General features: G+C 40.3%; 2 protein-coding genes across 5 annotated transcripts in view; both read right to left on the bottom strand.

Moving 5' to 3' along the window:
* Positions 1–760: 760 nt before the first annotated feature.
* LYPD3 (LY6/PLAUR domain containing 3) lies at positions 761–2,573 on the bottom strand. The gene is made up of 3 exons (XM_068397478.1): positions 2,519–2,573; positions 1,573–1,689; positions 761–966 (listed from the first exon to the last, which is right to left on the bottom strand). The coding sequence occupies exons 1-3, from the start codon at positions 2,571–2,573 to the stop codon at positions 761–763; spliced, it is 378 nt and encodes a 125-aa protein (XP_068253579.1).
* Positions 2,574–3,397: 824 nt separating this feature from the next.
* The window catches only part of TACC2 (transforming acidic coiled-coil containing protein 2), a 150,187-nt gene continuing 134,230 nt past the window's right edge, over positions 3,398–19,354 (bottom strand). For all 4 annotated transcript variants that reach the window (XM_068398076.1, XM_068398078.1, XM_068398077.1 and 1 more), the window contains 7 exons: positions 18,282–18,425; positions 17,276–17,352; positions 12,719–12,762; positions 6,417–6,577; positions 6,080–6,186; positions 4,836–4,956; positions 3,398–3,747 (listed from right to left, as the gene is read on the bottom strand). In XM_068398076.1, the coding sequence (XP_068254177.1) occupies positions 3,682–3,747; positions 4,836–4,956; positions 6,080–6,186; positions 6,417–6,577; positions 12,719–12,762; positions 17,276–17,352; positions 18,282–18,425 (720 nt within the window). In that variant the 3' untranslated portion in view covers positions 3,398–3,681. The remainder of the gene's footprint in view (positions 3,748–4,835; positions 4,957–6,079; positions 6,187–6,416; positions 6,578–12,718; positions 12,763–17,275; positions 17,353–18,281; positions 18,426–19,354) is intronic.

Below are 19,354 nucleotides of genomic sequence, written 5' to 3'. Positions count from 1 at the left end.
ATGTTCTTATTCAAGTTCTAATTTGCCTACAAGACAGGGATTAACCACTTGTCCTCAAAAACAGCTGTAGAGATAGAATGAGGTGATCTTTGGAGGGAGCTTACCAGTTCAAAACAACTTCCAAACTTTTTTTTTTCTTCTTCTTTCAATGTTGTGGTAAGATTCTCAAAGGATCAGAAAAGAGAAGACTGGAAGGTTTTTTTTTTTTTCCAGGAAATATACATAATATAACATACCTCCATGCATTGTTCTCTTAATGACCTTCTCTTACCAGTTTCTATTAATACTAAATCATCTTTATTTCACATTTTCTGGCTTTGTTCAGTTCGCAAAAGTTCTCTGAAAGACTAATTTGCTTGCTAGAATTTTCAGTCACTTTGTGCTTGAAAATTTTAGCTTGCTTTTGAACGTCTGCCAACAGTAAACAGCATCTGGAAGACATTGGTCCTTTACCCTACTACAAGGCTACTTGCATCCAAGATTCCTCCTTCTCTTTATACGTACTATCTAAACTGTGGGAAAATGTTACATATTCACATAATCAGCCCCTTAGGATAAACAAGAAGAGGGTAGCGTTTCTTACATATAGGTCAAGACATATTTAGCTGATGAAACAATTTTTATCTGAACATCTGTCAGGTCTACTTACTGGTTTTTGCCTACTGAGAAATATGGTACGTGGAGTAACGTGATTGGGAAATACAATCATCCCTTTCTAAGAAGGCAGACTTGTTGCTTCAGGATACTCTTTTCCACTCCCTCATGTCAGCTTCAACAACGAGTGCCACAGCAGTGTAAGGACGAGGAGAGAGACGTAGCTCGTGGAGGTGGTGACTCTTGAAGCCAGGCTTTTTGCGTTGCAGTTGTTTGAGTAGCAGCAGTGAACATTCACACCAGGCGCTCGGGATCCGTCCCTCCTCGCCCGCTCGCAGAAGGACCTGAACGAACAGGACTTCATAATGCCACCTAGAACAGAGGCACATTGAACCCAGAGGGACCTGCATGTTCATGGTCACCCACTCCTCTCTGCATCCCCCCAGCATAAAATGACCATCCAATATTCTGCAACAACATTCGGTTTGGCTGTTCCTTACATGTAAATGAATACAATTGCATCAGATCGCAGCACACTAACAAGCTCCCACTTAAGTTAAATAATTGCAATTTATCTTAGATGCAACTGATGAAGCTTAAATGTCTCTGAACATGCTCAAGTGCAGGGCCTCATTGCTTCTTTTCCTTCCTAATTTCCAGGTAAGACATTTAACTTTAAAATGACAGATTTAATTCAGAAGTGGGTAATACATGAAATGCTTTTTTGTAGCTTTCACATAGCGTGGATACAGCTCATCATCATGGCATACTGACAAATCCTACTCGGGGATTTTATATCAGATTGCTGCTAAACCAATAAAATTAGGGATTAAGATTTATTAAGAGGGTTTATTCTGAGAGGAAACATTTGCCTTTCTTTTTCTCCTTAGCTGACAATATACTCTTCTCTTTCCAACACTGGTTATTTATTTCTGTTATTTAAAATTTAGTGAGTCTGAACGGTTTGTGACTACTTACTTGCTTGTCCTCTAAAGACCGCACATGCATCTGAAGGCCCTGGACACTGCTGAGTTCCTTGTCTGTTACAGTCTTCATCACTAGAGCCTACACAGGTGTAACACTGCAGTGCTTCACCTGGCATTAAGGAAAAAAAGACCACTTAAAACACTGGGGTTTAGAGTTTACCAAAAATATTTTAAAATATCAGCTACACAGTCTGTCTAATTTTGTTTGAAGCACATGCAAAAAATGGCAAAAAGGTTTAAATTCTAAAGATTCTGCAAATCTTATAAATTTTTCTTTTTCAGAAGTAGTCCAGATACCGATTTTAAAGGTAAAAAAAAAAAAATCAGCCATATATTATTTAGTTGTTACAGTTTGCACTTAAAACAATCCAAGAACATCTGATGTTCTGGAATTGCATCCACACCTTCTTGTAACATTTTCATGGCAGAGTCCACTGTGACAAGCTGGAGTATGATGTTCCCCCCTGCCTCGCCCCATCATGAGCTTTGGTCCACAGCACCATGAAAAAGTACATTGTAAACACATAAAATCTTACTATGATCCATATTTCATTTTCCCTACAGTATCAATTCAGCTGGAAGGCACAACAGTGCATCTTAAGAGTTTTGCTTTTGTTTAAACATTACAACCGTAACTCAAGCCTCTTTCCCTTCCTTGATTCAAACTACATGGTATTTTCAAAGGCAAGCATGAATTAGAAATATATTTAAAATACCGTGCTTCAAGCTTGCAGACAAGAAGGCACACTTGCTGTCCACAGGGACATGTGTATTTAAATTTGTTAGTGTACATATTGATGTTTACATTACAGAGCAGAGGTGAAATTCTGTGCTGCTAACCACATACATACACAAAATAATCTGAAACCAAACAAACCCAGGAGAGAAACAGCAAAGAAGTAGGAAATAAAAAACAAAGGAAAAGGGAGTTAACTTACTTTTGAGTACAAAAAGGGAGCTGACAAGAACCAGGCTGAAGACTGTCCACATCATGGAGACACGAGAGATGTACCATTAGTCCAAGAGAGCAGTTTGTTTGCTATTAAAGCCTTAATGCTTATCTTACATACCTAATCCTCTGCAGAGGATAACTTATAGGATAAAGAGGCATGCGAGAATGCTACTTATCTTATTCTGGTTGTACTTCTAATCACACGAACTTCATCTCCACAAACCTTGCACGCAAATTCCTCCAGTAGCGGGAAGGAGAAAACGTATTCACCTTTCAGCGATAGATACGCTTAAAATCCACCATCCCGTCATCGCGTGTCACAGCCTCCAACTCATGCAAACAAGTCTCATTACATTCTGCCTATGGGATTTGCTGGATCAGGGTCAGAGTATGAAACATTCTGGAGGATTAAGCCTATGCTTGAGACCTGAGTGGTCCAAATCCAGCATACATATATATATTTATAGAGAGAGCAAGATATAGACATGGATATGTGCAGGTAAGTAGAATATTCTTGTGACCCACAGACTGCTCCAAGAAGTGACCCATGAAGTGCTTTCTGTGAAGGAATTCATTAATAAGAGCTGCTGTACCTTGTGCTGCACATGAGCTAAGCAAGTGAAGTACATAAAATAGAGCCATACTTAGCTTCAACTTTCAACGAAAAAATTTATTTACAATAGAGAATTTCATTTAAGTGACATGCATTTTCTTTTTTTTTTTTCATTTTTAATTTTATTTTACAAATCAGCAAATGCAGATAAAGTTTACACTCCTTAAGGCAAGAGTCCCCATGCAAGTAATACATGTTTATATTAAATCCAAAAAGACATCCAACATGGGAACTCATGTACAAAGGGAAGGCTAGGATCAGCGATTTGTAATTTCTTAGAGAACTTGACAATCTCCCTGATACAGGAACTTTGAGATCAACTTGCTATGAATTATACTATGAAAATGCAAACAATAGCAAGAAATTCTGATAGTCATCTTAGTACTGCATACAATTAAATCAACTTTATTTAGAAAGAAAATACAGTAGTGCATACGAAAAAGTGAAAATATAACCTGTCCACATAAACGTATGGACATCAGTGTGCCAATGGTCATATTGCACTCAATATCGAAGTCCAGAAATTTGGTTAGAAGTTAGCTTTTCCCCATTTTGGCAATGAGTTCATCACAAATCTTTGTTAATTCTTCTATCTCTTTATTCTGAAAAATAAAAGGCAATATTATGTATTATGAAAAATACTGTTGCATTAAGATATGGGTTTTTTTTAAATTACCCAATCTTTGGGAGAAGTGTGGGACAATTAAGTTTTCTCCAATACTGAGAACAGAATATCTACGTATATAGAGATAGATATATATATATACACATATATACTACAGCTATGTATAGTGCATTCAGACAATATGCTTACTTATTTCCACATACAGCTCCTCCGGCTCCAATAAATACAATTTAGCACTAAAGCAGACAGCTTTATAGCAGTATTCCTAGCACACGATAATAATACATAGTGTACATTTGTTTCTAGGCTGCACTTCTAGAGCATAATTTTCACCCTTTTTTCCAGGGGATGTAAGCAAGGATGAGCTGTACTACAGTGAAAGCAAGTTCCTTGGCTGAACTAGAGAACACGAGAGATAAATGGGGATTCCCTACAGCCACTTCTGCCCAAAGCTGTACAGGTCTGATCATTTTGTCTGTGTTAACAGCGGAGGCGTGTAAGCCAGCATTGGAATTACAGCTAAAACTAAAAATGGAAACAAAACCCAAAAGAACAACTAAACCAAGAAGATCTTAAACCCCAGAACCAAAGCAAAGCAAGGGCCCTGCTTGCTGTGCACTGAGCTTTGACCCTGGCCCGTGGCTGAGATCAGAGCCTGGCAGATGGGTCCGTTTGCCTGAACTGCCCTGTGCACGCAGCTGATTCTGGTACAAGGTCTGGGCCATGCTGCTCTCCCTGGGGCCGGGGAGCTGCCGGGCCAGCTGGACGTGAGGAGCAAGACAGGTCCTCGGGCAGACCCTGGCTGCAGTCTGAGCTCCAGAGGAGAGCTGGAGGCAACCACTCTGGGTAAGTTTCACTTAACTTTGCTCATCCCGTTGACTTCTGCCCCCTCCCTGGCAGTGTTTAAGGACAGGTTGGATGGGGCTTTGAGAAACCTGGTCTAGAGGAAAGGTGTCCCTGCCTGTGGCAGGGAGGTTGGAACTAGATGATCTTTAAGGTCCCTTCCAACCCAAACCATTCTATGATTCTGTGATTCTGCATTAAAGGAGCTGAATTGTTATTTACCTTTTGTTCCAGTGTTCTTTCCAACGCGTCCACTTTCAGCTGCTCTTTGCGAAGGCTGGCCTGATATGCTGCTTGCTCTTGCTGAGCCTTGCCTCTCACTTGTGCAATTTCAGCATTGGCTCTAGAAAAACACAGATTTTTGTCATGTCAGGTTCTCTATAGGAAAGGACAGTGGGTACCCAAGGATGGACTGAATCTTAATAGCTGGGTGGTGAGGGCAGGGCTACTTTCTGCATGTCTTTGAAAGTACTCTGAGGCTTGTCCCTCTAGACTTTTCATGACCCTCTCTTGCTCTGCAAAGGCTGCAAAGTCTTTTCTTAATGTCTGTGTTGTTCCCTTCATGCTTCTCTCAGATATCTGTGCTGGGGTCACAAATATCACTTAGGGAGAAGTGTTTTATGGCAGTTTCTAAACCTGATCTCCAGTTCTTACAGACTAGGCTCACAGCTGGGATAACAGCTGGAAAGCAAATCCGAGTCTTACTTTCTTTTAGGCACTGATCAATCCTACTGACATTTTGGAAACATCTCTTGGGTCTAGGGGAGTGTAATATGAGTCCTGAATGTAATCCCTAATGCTTAATTGGTCATTACATGGAAGCATAGAAAAAAAAAAAACAAAACACATCAACCATAGCTGCCTCTCTTAAGCCCCAATCTGATGTTTGCTCCTTAACAGTGGCTTAAGGAGTTACCACCCGCGCACATCTGGCACAATATTTTGTGCAACTATTCCTCGCTGCCCTCATCACAAGTAGGGCTGACGTAGCTTAGGTAACCGGTGTTACTAGGGAGAGACAGCCTGACTGATTCTGCACTGGAACAGCTGAGCAGCACTTACATGTTCTGTTCGGCTGACTGACGCAGGGGCAATAATACAGCACAGGGGCAATACTAAATCTCTGGGGGCAGGAATACTGGCTGCAGGTCCAAATATCTGAGCACAGCCCTCCACAGCTGCATAAACCTAGCTAGTGGCTTCTTTCTTGATCTTCCCTGGAAAATACGTTAAAGAAACATGAAGACATTTGATAAAGATAGAAATGTAAGCTGTTTTGTATGGTCAGGAGCTGGAAGAAACACCAGCACATTACAGAAATTCTTATTAGGGCATTTCATTCCACTCTCTATCACAGAGCAGCCTGTGCTCTGCACATCAAAGGGGCAGGTTTGGGACACAAGGTCCAGCCACAGGAATCCTCCTGCAGCACGAATTCCTGAAAAGAGATGTGCACAATCAATTACCTGTCCAGTTTTTCCTCAGCGTGAATCTTGAGTGCTTGATACCTCTGCTCTTCCTTCTTTACTCGTGATAAATACTCCTGCGCGCATTTCTTTAACACTTCTTCATTCTTAAACGAGAAGATTACATGACAGTTAATCCAAGGGGTCGAAGTGTAGGACAGGCACCTATTTGCAGGAATCACATTCAGATATTTCAAGGTGCAGTCTAACACTGACAGCCCCACAGAGACGCCAGCTGAAGCAATATTACACAATGCAGAAAGCTTCACAAACCTTCTGTTTGCAGAAGGTTTTGCTCGTCTTTGCTCTTTAAAGGAGGGGATTTAACATGACTCACCTTCCGAAAGCCCTCCAATACTTCTTTCATTTTTTCATATCTCCTGAAAAGATCTGCCAGGGATTTCTCCACTGAGTTCAGATCTGCCAAGGCTTGTTCCTTCTCCACTATCAGCTGCTGAACAGTGTGATGGGAGACAGATTTCTCTCTCTGTTCATCCTCTGTCAGAAAGAGGAGAGGGGGAGGGAAAAAAGTGATCTTCAGAAGGGTAATACTAGTAAGAACACTGATTTCACTACCATCTATAGTTTCTACTATACTGTGCTTTACGTTGTGTATTAGTAAGTTTGTGGAACCCAGAAAAGTCATTTTTATATAAAGACACAATCCTGTTTTGGAAAAAGGTTGCTAAATACAGTGATATTTAAATATTTTGATGTTGGGGAAAAATGTGAATATATCTCTGTACTGATGATTTATTTCACTCTGAACTCAGCTGCTCCCATGAAAAAGGCACGTGCTGGATTTCCCTTGTTTGCCCAAAGATGCACTAGCTGAAGGAAAGGACATTTATGCATATTACTAGCACTGGCAATAAATTATTTGCCATTGCTGATATATGCTTGCAATCTCCTGGCGTCTCTTCTAATCCTGTACAAACAAGGCACTTTGAGTAATGGAATTCAACTCAAATTCTTCCCTTGGAAAAACAGACTTTTGCAAACTCTCATTCTTAGGATTACTGTAGCAAGTGCCAGAAAGGAAATCTAACGTTAGACAGACTTTCTAAGTTCTGGTCTGCAGAAAACATTTTCCAAGCTTCTCCTATGTATAGTTAAATTTGAGGCAGGGATGGTGGGAAGAACACAGTAGGACTGCAAATCCCTATGGAAGAGAACTTTTCAAAGGAATTGACCTAGTAATAAATTGAAATACCCATATAACATTGGAAGAAAAGGGCTGGCATTGTCTTCCAAAATGCTTCATTGTTTGTGTTGTATCCTAATGTGTGATTCTGGTGTCCATGTTTTAAGGGCTACTTTGAATGACACTGAAATGAAAACCAACCCACAGAACATAGCAGTTTTATATTACCTTTTTTCTTTGTCTATGATGGAAACTAAAATAAGAATCTCTCCCATGTGAAAAGCACAGGGCATTTCAGAATCTACAACTTTTCATTCAGGTCTTTGTATTTTGAAATACAAAGAACTAAACAAGAGTTTATTTTTTTATTATTTGAATATCTAAATTAAGTATTTCATAGTGTTGGTCAGCTCTGAAATGTCAAAGTTGATACTGTCAATTCCCAAACTGAGATTAATCTCTTCCTTTTGCATATTCAACCCTTTTACACACTTGTTTGCTAGCCTAACTAAGCCCAGAGCAGCAACGATGCCACGCCATGCGTCAGCTCATGTTGGCTATGTCCTGTGCTCCTCTGCACACCCCCTGACAGCATCTTGCTGGGGCAGAGGCTGACCTGAGGTTATTTTGCTCTATGTGATGAAGATCGAAAGAAGCAGAGAAGCTCTCAGGACCTGCACTGAATTTGCAGCACTGGAAGTTGTAACACCTTTATTTTATTGGTGAACAAACTCCTTTGATATGGCAGAACTGACAAACCCAGAGCCCTGTAATGCCACATCAGTTCGATAACTTTTAACATTTCATAAAAAATAAACATTCTTTGCTATTTTGCCTTCTTAAAGACATTCTGTGATCATCTGTAATGTCAAAATGAATGTATTCTCAAGTAAAATGAGAAAACCATTCATCATCCTTCGTTTATTTTTCTAAATCTCTGTAAGCTGTCACCTTGTGTTCCAGCACAAGATTTAATCACACTGGAGATTACACACTGTCTAGCTTAATTCCAAAACATTTACTAGCAGGATCCTGTTCTTTGGCAAAACCTCTGTCGTCGCAGCTCCATGCAGGGGAAGGGATCCATTTGCATGATCACGTAATGTACTTAAATGTATTTAACTTTACTTTTTCTGAGACTGCTGTCTGCAGTATTTTAGCAACTTCCTTCTTATTTGTTTCTAGGGCAAGCTAGAAAGTTAGCAATTCATGACTCGCTCCACCACAATGACCAAGCTCCTCCTGTTCCTCCCAGCGCATCTCGGTGCCCTCCTCTCTCCTTAGCTGGACCAGCGCCTCCAACACTCACCTCCATCCCCACTTAAATCACACACGGGAATTAGGGGCAAGTGACATCCGATGCTCCCTTTCTCCCCCACCTTCCACTACAGGGCAGAGGTGGTCATGGAGAGGGCAGCGAGCTCAGGCCCTCGTTTAACTCCAAGGGGAAAACAGGAATTTATATGAGGGAAGGGAGTTGTGAAAAGAGGGTAAAGTTTCCCCTCAAATTGAAAAGAGGGAAAAGTTTCCATTGAGCTTTAGGAAAGGGGCATCTGATAATCTCAGATAAGAGTTAAGTTACATTTAAAACCAAAGCGGTTAAATACTACAGAAAAGAGAAGCTGGCATGTGGCTGGAGGGGGACTGGAAGACCTATGTGATATTTTCTAAAACTATGATTTTGCTATAATGAAAAAGCTGCTTAGTAGAACTGTGCTGATAAAGAGTCTGCCAGTCAAATCTTAGTTAAGCAGTTACAGGTACTTATTTCTAAAGATATTTATGAGGTTATGCGATTAAAATATTTTAATTAAATGGCTTCCACGTCTGCAACACACACTGTCCATGGCTCACCAACAGTAACAACAGTATGCTCAAGACTAACACTATCCAAATTGACAGAATCAGAGCAGCACCACAGCAGATCCGCTTTCAGGCTCAGCTCAGTATTACTCACATTACTTAATGGGAATGCAGCGAACGGAGAACAAAAGTAAAAGAAACTAAAAATGCAAAATGCTGGTGTGAAAGTTGGTGAAAAGCTTTACTTACCAGGCTTGCCTGTTTTGTTTTTGCAAGCAAATAGCAAGAAGCAACAAAAACGGAAGCAAAATAGAAAATCAGGAATTGTTAGGAAAGCAGAAACTAAGTAATGCAACAACCTGTAATGCACAGAGCGTAACAGCTGTTTGTTTTTCATAACGAGAATTTAATTCTGTATTTAAACATACAAGTATAACGACACATTTTTAACAGAAAAAACACCCCAACGTTACAAATCCATCAATAAAAAGAGAATCCAAGACAGGGATTTTGGAAGGGAACTGTGGATGGCTGGGATCAAGGTGTGTGTAGGGGGGTGCAGCGAACACCGGGGTCACGCAGGCTCCGTTCCATACGGCTGTCAGTGCCACGCAGCCCTGAGCTGCCAAACTCGGGCAACAGTCAGCAAAGCAGCAGCACAAGCAGCAGGCTAGCCTGGAAAGCCTGTTCTTTTTTCTCCTCCCTCCTCAGTATAAACAAAAATGTGTTAGGGGCTGAGGCAAGTGTGAGAAAAAAAGGAAAAAAAGTTAAAGAACCAGTAAAAAAATACGCAAAGAGACACTAACAGGGATCTAAACACTGACGGCTTGCAAGCTCTGGCTGTACAGAGTGTGCCATGAAAATCATTGCATAAGCTAAGTCGGGTAATATTGGGTTCTGTATGTGTATGACAGCAAATACTAGACCTTCCACAGCCCTTGAAATCAAAGCCAATTACTGTTTGAAATGCATGTTTTCAGCACCCTTATAGGCAAACATACACAATCATATATTGTTAATATAGAATATTTTCAATATTCATTACACACACACATGACAACCTATAAAAAGCTGAGCAGGACCCATCAACCTCACTGAATATTCATTAAAGGGATTTCTGAAATTGGTTCACTTGGAATGCCCTCCTAACAGGGCTGTATAAATAGCTCAGAAGGGTTGAATCATAAATAGAAACAGCACAGGCATTTCTTTTGTTAAAATGCATATTTTGCTTTAGCAGCAAGGCACTATTGTGATAACAGTTCAGTGAAGTATATGCAAAGAGCACACAGACAATCATTTTCCTCCACAATGAGGCATTTGGATGAGTGAATTCCTTTATAAAAAGGGACAGTAATTTAGGAAAAATGACAGGAGAAAGTGGGACAATTAGATCAAAAATTGACATTAAATGCAGGGAGAGGAAGCCTTGCATTTAACGTATTACCGTGCTGTAGAATTTGCATACTGCTCTAGTTAACACATGCTTTCTGTGTCACTGTTGTTGTTTCAGTTCCTTTGCAAATGGACAGAAAATTACATTATTTATAGCCACAGCTCTTAAAAACTGGCCATAGATCATCTGAAAGACTCAGAGTGATACTCTGAATTTGAATTTTAAAGATCTTTCTATTTCTTCGGTGGTCAATGGCCCGACGCTTTAATTATCTTTGATTTCTTGGCAGCAAGAGGAAATAGCAATTGTAGAAGTTACTATGTATGCCACGGCTGTGTCTTTGCCTTAGGACCCCTATTCTGCATCTTCTTGCTGCGCTGTGGTCTCACAATTTGATTTTTTTTTTTAATCTGTTTCTTAAAAACAGAATTTGAATTTGTTATCAAAAAGAACCTTCTGTTGCTAACTGTATGCATATGCTTGGGAAAAAATGTATTTGTACATGTGAACAGCCAGGTTCAGGGATGAAGTCATACTAGGGTATGTTTAGTGTAAACCAAAATGAATTAAGTTCTTTGCACACTTTGGGCACTCCTATTTTAACACTTGCATGATGAGAATGACAGACGTTATGTCAGAAGGCAGGCAAACTTACTCAGTTGTACATACAAAAGGCAATGGAGGCATAACACCATAGAGAATGAAGCCAGACATATTATTATTATATATTATTCATTATTATATATTTTGTTATTTATAAAAATGTATTATTATTATTATTACATCTATTTATAGGCCCATTTTTCCCTTCACTTGAAAGGAGGCTGAGGTGTCTCCCAAAGGCTGAGAAATGCAGGAAGGCAGCAAAAGCACCAGACATTGAACTACTTCCCCCCCACTCTCTTTGGGCAAAAAATAAGCAAATTAGCTATAAACATATGTGAACACAACTCAAGCATTAATTAAAAAAAAAAAAACAAACAACACACCAATTTAAAAGAAACCAAAATTTGTGGGTCACACACTACTGACTGTGTATGAGGGGACTGCCAATTTTAAAAGGGGCAAAACAATATGATATGTTGACAGCTGTGATAAAAATCCTTCCCTGTTAAAAACCTGTTAGAAAGACGCAGGTATGCCTGTTGTGTTCCTGGCTTGCTGTACTCTCTGTGACAGTTCTCTTAGGGGGAGTAAGAGGAATAATTTCTTTCTTTTTATTTTTCAATAAACACAGTGCAAACAGGCTGGATTCATAACACTCCCTGCTCACAGGTATCATTAGCTAGGCTAGCCTTTCTCCTGCATCTCACAGCCCAGATTTAACTCCGAGGCCACACCTAATGGCTTTTAACAATATTTCACAGTTCTCTGCTGCTTTACTTGACCTTGTCCAGATGAGCTTGCTCCTGCTTTCTCATCAGCCACTGCTGCTTTTCCTGATCTTCCCAGCAATTTTGGCCACAGAGAACTCATGACCCTGCTCAGCCTTTCACCTTTCTGGGAGACAGCTGAATCAGTACATGGCAGCACAAGCCACTGGCACTTTCTATAGCCAGACTAAGAAAAAGAGCTTTGGAAATCTTATGAGGAGGCTTTAAAAATCACATCTCGGAGGCCAGACCTCTGTGCCAAGGAAGCACATGAGTCCTGCAACCTTTGGTTTTGAAATGCTACTGCATGTAGTATTTTTCATTTGTGGGGCATGCTGTTAACAAAAGTATTTTCTAATTAGTGTGAGGCAAAACATGTCATAATTTAGACCTTAAAGGAGACCCCCTATGTCAGTAAATAACTGGGGATGTGGATTGGCCACTCATAATCTCTCAGATGGGATTGGAGTTAATCTAGGTTTTGGTCTGACCAGTGCACTTAGCACAGATAATCCCTGTTGCTGTAAAGAGCTAAGTTTGGTACCTCCCATCAAACAGTTGGGAGCAGATGACTAAAGAGTTTTTAGGTCAATGAAAGTCTCTCCCAGAGATACCCATGAATTCTGGGCAAAGCATTTGAACATGTTTCCTATGGGACGGTTTGCTTTGATGCAGAAGAAAAGCTCTGACCTTTCTGTATTACCTGGACTGCCTCGGGGGCTACTTTCAGTGGAATGAAGCCCTAGCTTTTCATCACAACCTGGCAGCACACACTGGTGTCCTCAGACACATTCACTCTTCCCAGCAGCATCGACAGATGTAGCTAGCAACAAAATGAAGCCCACAGACTTTCAACCATGTTTCTAGGCTCTCTTCAGAAAATCAGAGTGGAAGACAGCATCTTTCAGAGCAGAAACACCTACCTATCATCTGAGCGATCGTCTTCTCATATTCTGAAACTATTTTCCTATAAGAAGGAAAAAAAAGAAAAGCTTTTGGCAAACGTCATAATTGCTAATGCTTACTTAGAAAATAATGCTACTCAAAAACTGGGCTATGGTATTGTAAAAGAGATACAGAACCCCTTCACACTTTTATATGCTCCTTATTACCTGAGTAACAAATAAAACTGACAGTTTAATCATTGCACCTGATTTTTAATTCTCCACATAAATCAACAGAGGTGGGGTGAGGGAAAAGGGACTTCTTTGAAACAAATTCTGGTATCTGAAACATGCTCAAAGTACATTACCAATCAGGATTTAAATATAAACATAATCACATTGGTCTAATTCAAGAGTTACGAAGAGTATAATTTTTCCTTTACTTTCTCCCCTCTTCTCCATGTTTATGTTTGCTTATTTTTAATGTAAATGTTAAGTAAAGTTACAATTGGTAGCAAGTAAACCTAACAGGAGTATAGTGGCCCTCATCCAAAATACATCTAATCTTCCACTCTGCAAATGTGACTAAATGGTACATTAGCACTTAAGAGAACAAGACCAAAATATTCAATTATGTAGCACAAAATCCATCATGTCCTATTTCTCAAATCTGTTTTTGAAACAGAGGTGGCAAAATGTTACTTTTAAGACTATTTTGTTTCATATACTCACGGTAGGCTTTGAATTTCCTTCTTGAAAAGAGGTTAGCCAAAATAAGCAGCTTAAATGTGATTTAGAAAGATGATCCATCCCTTCCCAGAGCCAAATAAAGCTAATGAAATGAGACTAGCTTGATCTGTGCTTTGATTCATGAGCCACCTAGGACTGTCTACGAAAAACAAAGTTACCCCACACTTCATCTGAAGTGGATATTCAAAATAGCTCCCTGGTATTTGAATACGTCTCTTTTGAAGTCTTAGCTCTCTTTCAGCTGCTCCATTTTAGAGAAGTCTGCTGCAGTTGGTGAGGTTTCGGAAAGGATGTGGGAAAATCCTGAGTCAAAAGTCAGTAAGGAAAGGAGACACTTGCAGAGCCTCCCAAAAAAACCTAGTGCAGTAACTCCAGCACCGCCTGTCTCAAATCTGAATCACAAACAGAGCCCAGAAACCCCCGAGAAGGCCACTTGCCCCAAAGGTCAGCAGCGTCTCACTCGCCCTGGTCCTGCAGAGCACTCAGCAGAGAGGGGCATCACAGCTGCGCACCCCCCAGCCTCGCTCAGGCTTCAGGTGGAAACAATTTTTGGTACTGAGGCCAGAGCTCTGCACAGCTCATCGTGCCTCCAGCCACTGCCTCCACTGGGACCTGCTCAGATGCTGCTTTACCTACTGTCAGTCCTGTTGTTTTAATTGGCTTTTTGCTTTTTCTTTTTTTTTCTTTTAACCGTAAATGACACTTTTGACAGCAAAGATAGCTGCAAGGATTCTCCCCTAAAAGGAAGGGATTGGTTTCATGTACAAAGAAGATTACCTCAGAAGCCTACTGTAAGTAATAAGGATTTTAAAGCCATGTCATATCCTTGTAACACCAGGCACCTTTAGGAAGTTTTATCGTCCTAGAAAATGAAGCCAAGGACTCAGGGCAATGAACACAACATGAAACGCTGTTACAACACTACAGCACTTCCCAGTCTGGGCTGCACCACGGAAGCTTGCAGCAAAGTGAAAAAACATTATCTATTTCTTATTTTTACCAGCTTAGACTAGTTCAAGTAGGTACCACATTCTCTGCATTATCCAGCCTTATGAATCATGTGGCAGCTGTTCAATAGAAGTGGATACTGCAATGGCACATTGATTTTAACAATATTCGATTTGGAAAGCGAGGTAGTCAAGTGAAGTCTTGTTCCAGATTCCTGTCAAAGGCCTCTCTCAGTCAAGCAGCCTAAATAACAGTCATTATGGCTGGGGAACCAAAGGATGCTGGCCACATCGTTCCTCTCTGTGATGGCACATCTTAACCCTAGCTTGACATGCTGCATAGGCTTAACTTCTGGTATTTTAGACATTCAGTCTATTTATTGACTTCCTGCAGTTTCATGAGTCATACAAACACCAAAATCCAGGGCTACAAAGGATCTCGGAGGTCATCTGCTTGACTTCCCTTACTGAGGCATAATCAGTTAGACATCCAAATAACCATATTTAAATATTTCTTGCCTGCCTCTGGTTGTACCCTTGGATTATGGTATAGCCCACCCTGCTTTAGCTCTTTGCTAGTTATTACATTATTACAACTTTTCATCTTGGCTACTGTTCTCTAGAGTGGAATTTCCTCCAGTTTGATGTTTTTCTGGAAACTTAGCTGAACTCAGGATATTCCAGGTAGAGTATTCAGGACTTGGGTAAAAGAGCATTGCTTCTCCTTCTGTGGGAAGTGATGCTTTTGTGCTTGCAACTCTAGATAATCCCTTTACTCCTTCTTATCATTATGTTGTATCTAATTGCTGCATCTCTAATTTACCACACATGGACTGTTTCAACATTTAATCTTCCAAGAGAAATCTTTCCTTGTGCACACACGTGTAATTTATCATTTTGTGACAATATTAGTCAGATTTTTTTTTCACCCATGTGTTCTAGGGATGTACCTGTGGGAAATTTGACTTAGATAATGTGTTTTTTTCCAAATCAAATTTTATTGAGGGTGTAGACACACAAACAAACTACTGTGAGGAAGATGAAGGTACAGATCTTCAGTGTGCCAGCTGCTTTGTGTCTTCCCCTGCACTCCTTTCATTAAAGAATAAGCAACCTCTGTCAGTGCCCATTTGCAGCTGGCAGGCGCATGCACCCAGGCAGTTTCCAGAGAACGGACCAAGTACCACACTTCAGCGTGTGCTGAACGCTGAGATATTCCCCACACTATTCCTAATTTTGTTCATTCCTCACTTTGCTTGCAGCAGCTCCTTTCCTTTTTGCCTCATTATGCATTTGAGGGCTATGCCAGGGCTTTGTTTCCTTTCCCACGCAGAGTGCAAGAGAGGTGAGAGAACTCAGCTGGGCGCTGGGAGATGGTTTTCTGAAAGAAATAAAGCGGCTGCCCTTGCCTTTTGCAGATGCTTCTCTCGAGATGCTTTGGCTCAAAGCCCTGCCCTGCCACTATTCAAATCTGCCATGTGCGACTCCTGGCATCCACACTGGCATCTGCAGAGCTCTGCACCGCAGTGCCCTGTTACCCTCACTCCCTAAGTACAGTTTCCCTGGATACAAGCAGGAATTGCATGTGCAGGTCTTCACTTGATAGAGCTCATTGGCTTTAGCTTTAAACCACTGAAACATTTAATTTTGGGAAGAAGCTGGTGCTAGAACAGAAGTGATTTTGAAGAAAATTCAGTCTCAGAAGTGACTGCAGAAATTATTGCTTAACAGAAGGATGCTAAAATAATCTGACAGTTTCCTTTTATTTATGAATTAAGGGGGGGGTGGTTTTTCTGTTTGTTTGAAGGTAGAATAATAGGCTTTAAAGACTCCATGAAATATTTTTATACATTTTCTTTTGCCGTTGATGACTTTCTCAGATTCAGATCGATGAGCAGGTCAAGCTCATTGGTATGTCGTTCTTATGGTATTACCACCGAAAAAAAAAGAAAGGCTGAAACTTTCAACTGACTAAATGGGAAGCAATAGTGATTCTTTGAGCAACATCGCTCACCTCATCCACTACAGTGATTTTGTTGTCACCCTTGCAAGTGGTAGGACCTAGGCCAGGAAGGAAGGTCAAACCAGTTATGTTCCAGTATGCAGATATTTAATGTAATAGAGGCAGGTTTGCAAGGAGGAATAGAATAGAACAGATAGAACTAGAATAAAATTAAAAGCTCAGAGTCCTTTTGTCCCCTCTCAAATGCAGCAGCAAAATCCAAGATAACTATTGCCCAACTAAAATCAAGTGTAGTGTGTGCAGTAATTAAAAAATCAGCTCAGTTCAAAGAAAAGGGTGTAGAATCTCCACGGAAGTCAACACTCAGAGGCCAGAGTGGTTCCTTTGCAAGAAATGTTCTTCTACTGGCAACTGAGTTTTTGTTTTCTATTGTCAAAGAAACTTTTTACAATAATGTCCTGGAGGGAGCCTGTACTACTCATACGTATCTGCAAACCTTCACATTCTTTCTTCTGTTGGCAAAACTATCGTGGAGAGTGAATTTGAAATGAGCACGTGCGTACCTCTGCCACCTCTCCAGGCAGACCCCTTCAGTCAGGCAACAGAAACATCACTATGCAATCCACGTGAGACTTCACAGCACAAACTAGAAGAAGTTCTTCCCTTACATTAACTCAGATTAAGACCTCTCTTATCTCAGTATTTTGAGGATGTAAATGAGATGAGCAACACAGAAGTTTTCAATGATTACCCTGAACAAGGGTGCCCACCATGCAGAGCAAATGTATCAGTTTAGGATCAATCCAAAGCCTGCAGTTAAAAGTAACAAAGCAAATTCAGCTAACGAAGAGAGTACAAGCATGGTACTCTGCGTGCTATCCACAGGCTGAAATGAGACTCTCTGTCAGTGTGATTAGTGACAAGTTAGTAACCAACCTCATTTCCATCACTTCCCTTCTGCTTTCTTCATATTTCTCTTTCCAGTCAGATACTTCTCTTTCCTTGGCCACAATCTGAAATAAGGAAAGCAAAGGAAAAAAAAAAACAGTAAAACCAAGTGATCCATTAAAGAGGAAATTAAATAACTGTACAATATTTGATTTAATATAAAATCCTAATTAACAGAGGTATAGTTTTCAAGTGCGTAATGGGTTCATATATAAGCATCCCCAGTGATTTTTTTTCTTTCTCAGGCTGCAAGGTGCAATTAAAAAAGTTTGGATGTGAAATCATACTCAGGTTTTGAAAAACTAACTTAGGAAAGTAAATGCAATGTTCTCATTTCATGTTTCATTCCTGATTATAACAAGGCCACTTTTCAAGAAATACCATATTACACTACACCACGTCTGATCTAACCTGGTGCCAAACCTGAAATACTTCTGTGCAGGGGTTTGGAACACGGGCCTCTGGTTTGTCCTCCACGGGGGTTCTAGTGTTTCTGCATGCGTATTTACGGCTGGCTGTCCATGAAATTTTATACCCAAAGGACTGTGTTCCTTTGTGTTCCTTTTGTTCATACAATCTATTATAAAGTTTGGAATACTCTAATGCTAGATTGTACCCATTTTTTAATTGTTATTATTAGCCAGACTAATCCTATATGTAGCTTTGTAAAATACATAATTTTATTCTTATTTCTAGCATCTTACAATTTTGGTATAATTATACAGCAATGTCAAGATGCACAGAGTACACCTGAGGTTAAAAACAATAAAGACTTATTTTCATATAATGTCTGCTTTTCACTTATGTCAAAAAAAAGTAAAACTTACAGCGTAGCACCTTTTGCTTTGGTAGCCTCTAGCGTGGCTTTAGCATGGCTGAGGATGGTTTCAAGAATAGAACAAGTCTTCATAATATGAATCATTTGGGAGAAAACAGGAAAGAAGGAAACCACAAGGGGCACATATTTCCTTTTCCAAATTCTGAAGAAAATTACCTCTGCTCTGGCGAGTCGTAGCGCAGAGTCTAAGTCTTGCTGGGCGTAGAGAAGACCCGTGGTGCTTTCTGCATCTGAGGTGCCGATCCGGGAGTACAGTGCACTTTTAGAAATGGAAACATCTGCTGGGATAGCAGGTTCTCTCTGTGTGTTTGTTTTTTTAAATACAAAGAAATGAACCATTAAATATGTGTTTAGCTAATAAGTTTTCTGGGTGTAGTGCTAGGCACCAGGGTCCTGAGCTAGGACTAGAATCTTGTGCACTACCTAAATTATAACAACAATAACACCGACAAGGAACTTGGAATTTAGCAATCATAAAATATGCATTTAAGATCTATAGTAAGCATCAAAAAGCCATATTACCCTTATAGAGAAAAAATAAACACAGCACTTTGCCACCAATATTTTAGGGTCCTATATTAGAAAATTTAGTACTTTCTGATGCAGAAATTTCATCAAAACATCCACAAGAAATGCACGTCATCAGAGGAAATTAGAATTGGAGGCAGAGAGCTTGTTAAGGGTAATTCTGCTTCCGTAAAAATAGAGCAAGAAACCAGAAGCAAGAGGACAGCTCACTTTTTTAGGTCTGACTTGCCAATATACTGCATCTATCATAAGCAGTATTTCATAAAAAGTGTGAATAACAGACAGACTCATAGAATCATAGAATATACAGGTGACGTTGCTGCCCCACTGGTATTTAGCATGCAATTAGTAAGTTAAATGAGGTTTTATTTGCAGCTGCCAATTTTGCTCCTGTCAGCGGCCCAGATCAACCTGGGAGGAAAGCAGCATGTGACATGAGGAAGGGAGAAAAAAGAGGTACGGGACACTGAGACGCAATGTCTTGCAAACAACACTCTAGGTACAAACAATCCAAGTCACAGCGCATTAAAACCAAGGAGATTATAAAAAACAGTTAGGAAGATACCAAACAAAAAAAAAACCCACACATTTTTAGTCACCATCCGTAGCAACCCCCTGAGAGCAGACCCCTCTGCAACAGGTGCACCACCACAGCCCTATGTCCCTGTGTCCCTACCTACGCTTTGCATCTCGCCATCAAC

This window comes from Nyctibius grandis, chromosome 4, assembly GCF_013368605.1.
Source record: "Nyctibius grandis isolate bNycGra1 chromosome 4, bNycGra1.pri, whole genome shotgun sequence".
Taxonomy (NCBI): domain Eukaryota; kingdom Metazoa; phylum Chordata; class Aves; order Nyctibiiformes; family Nyctibiidae; genus Nyctibius; species Nyctibius grandis.
Note: the sequence above shows the minus strand (reverse complement) of the source record. Positions and strands in the feature narration are given on the sequence as shown.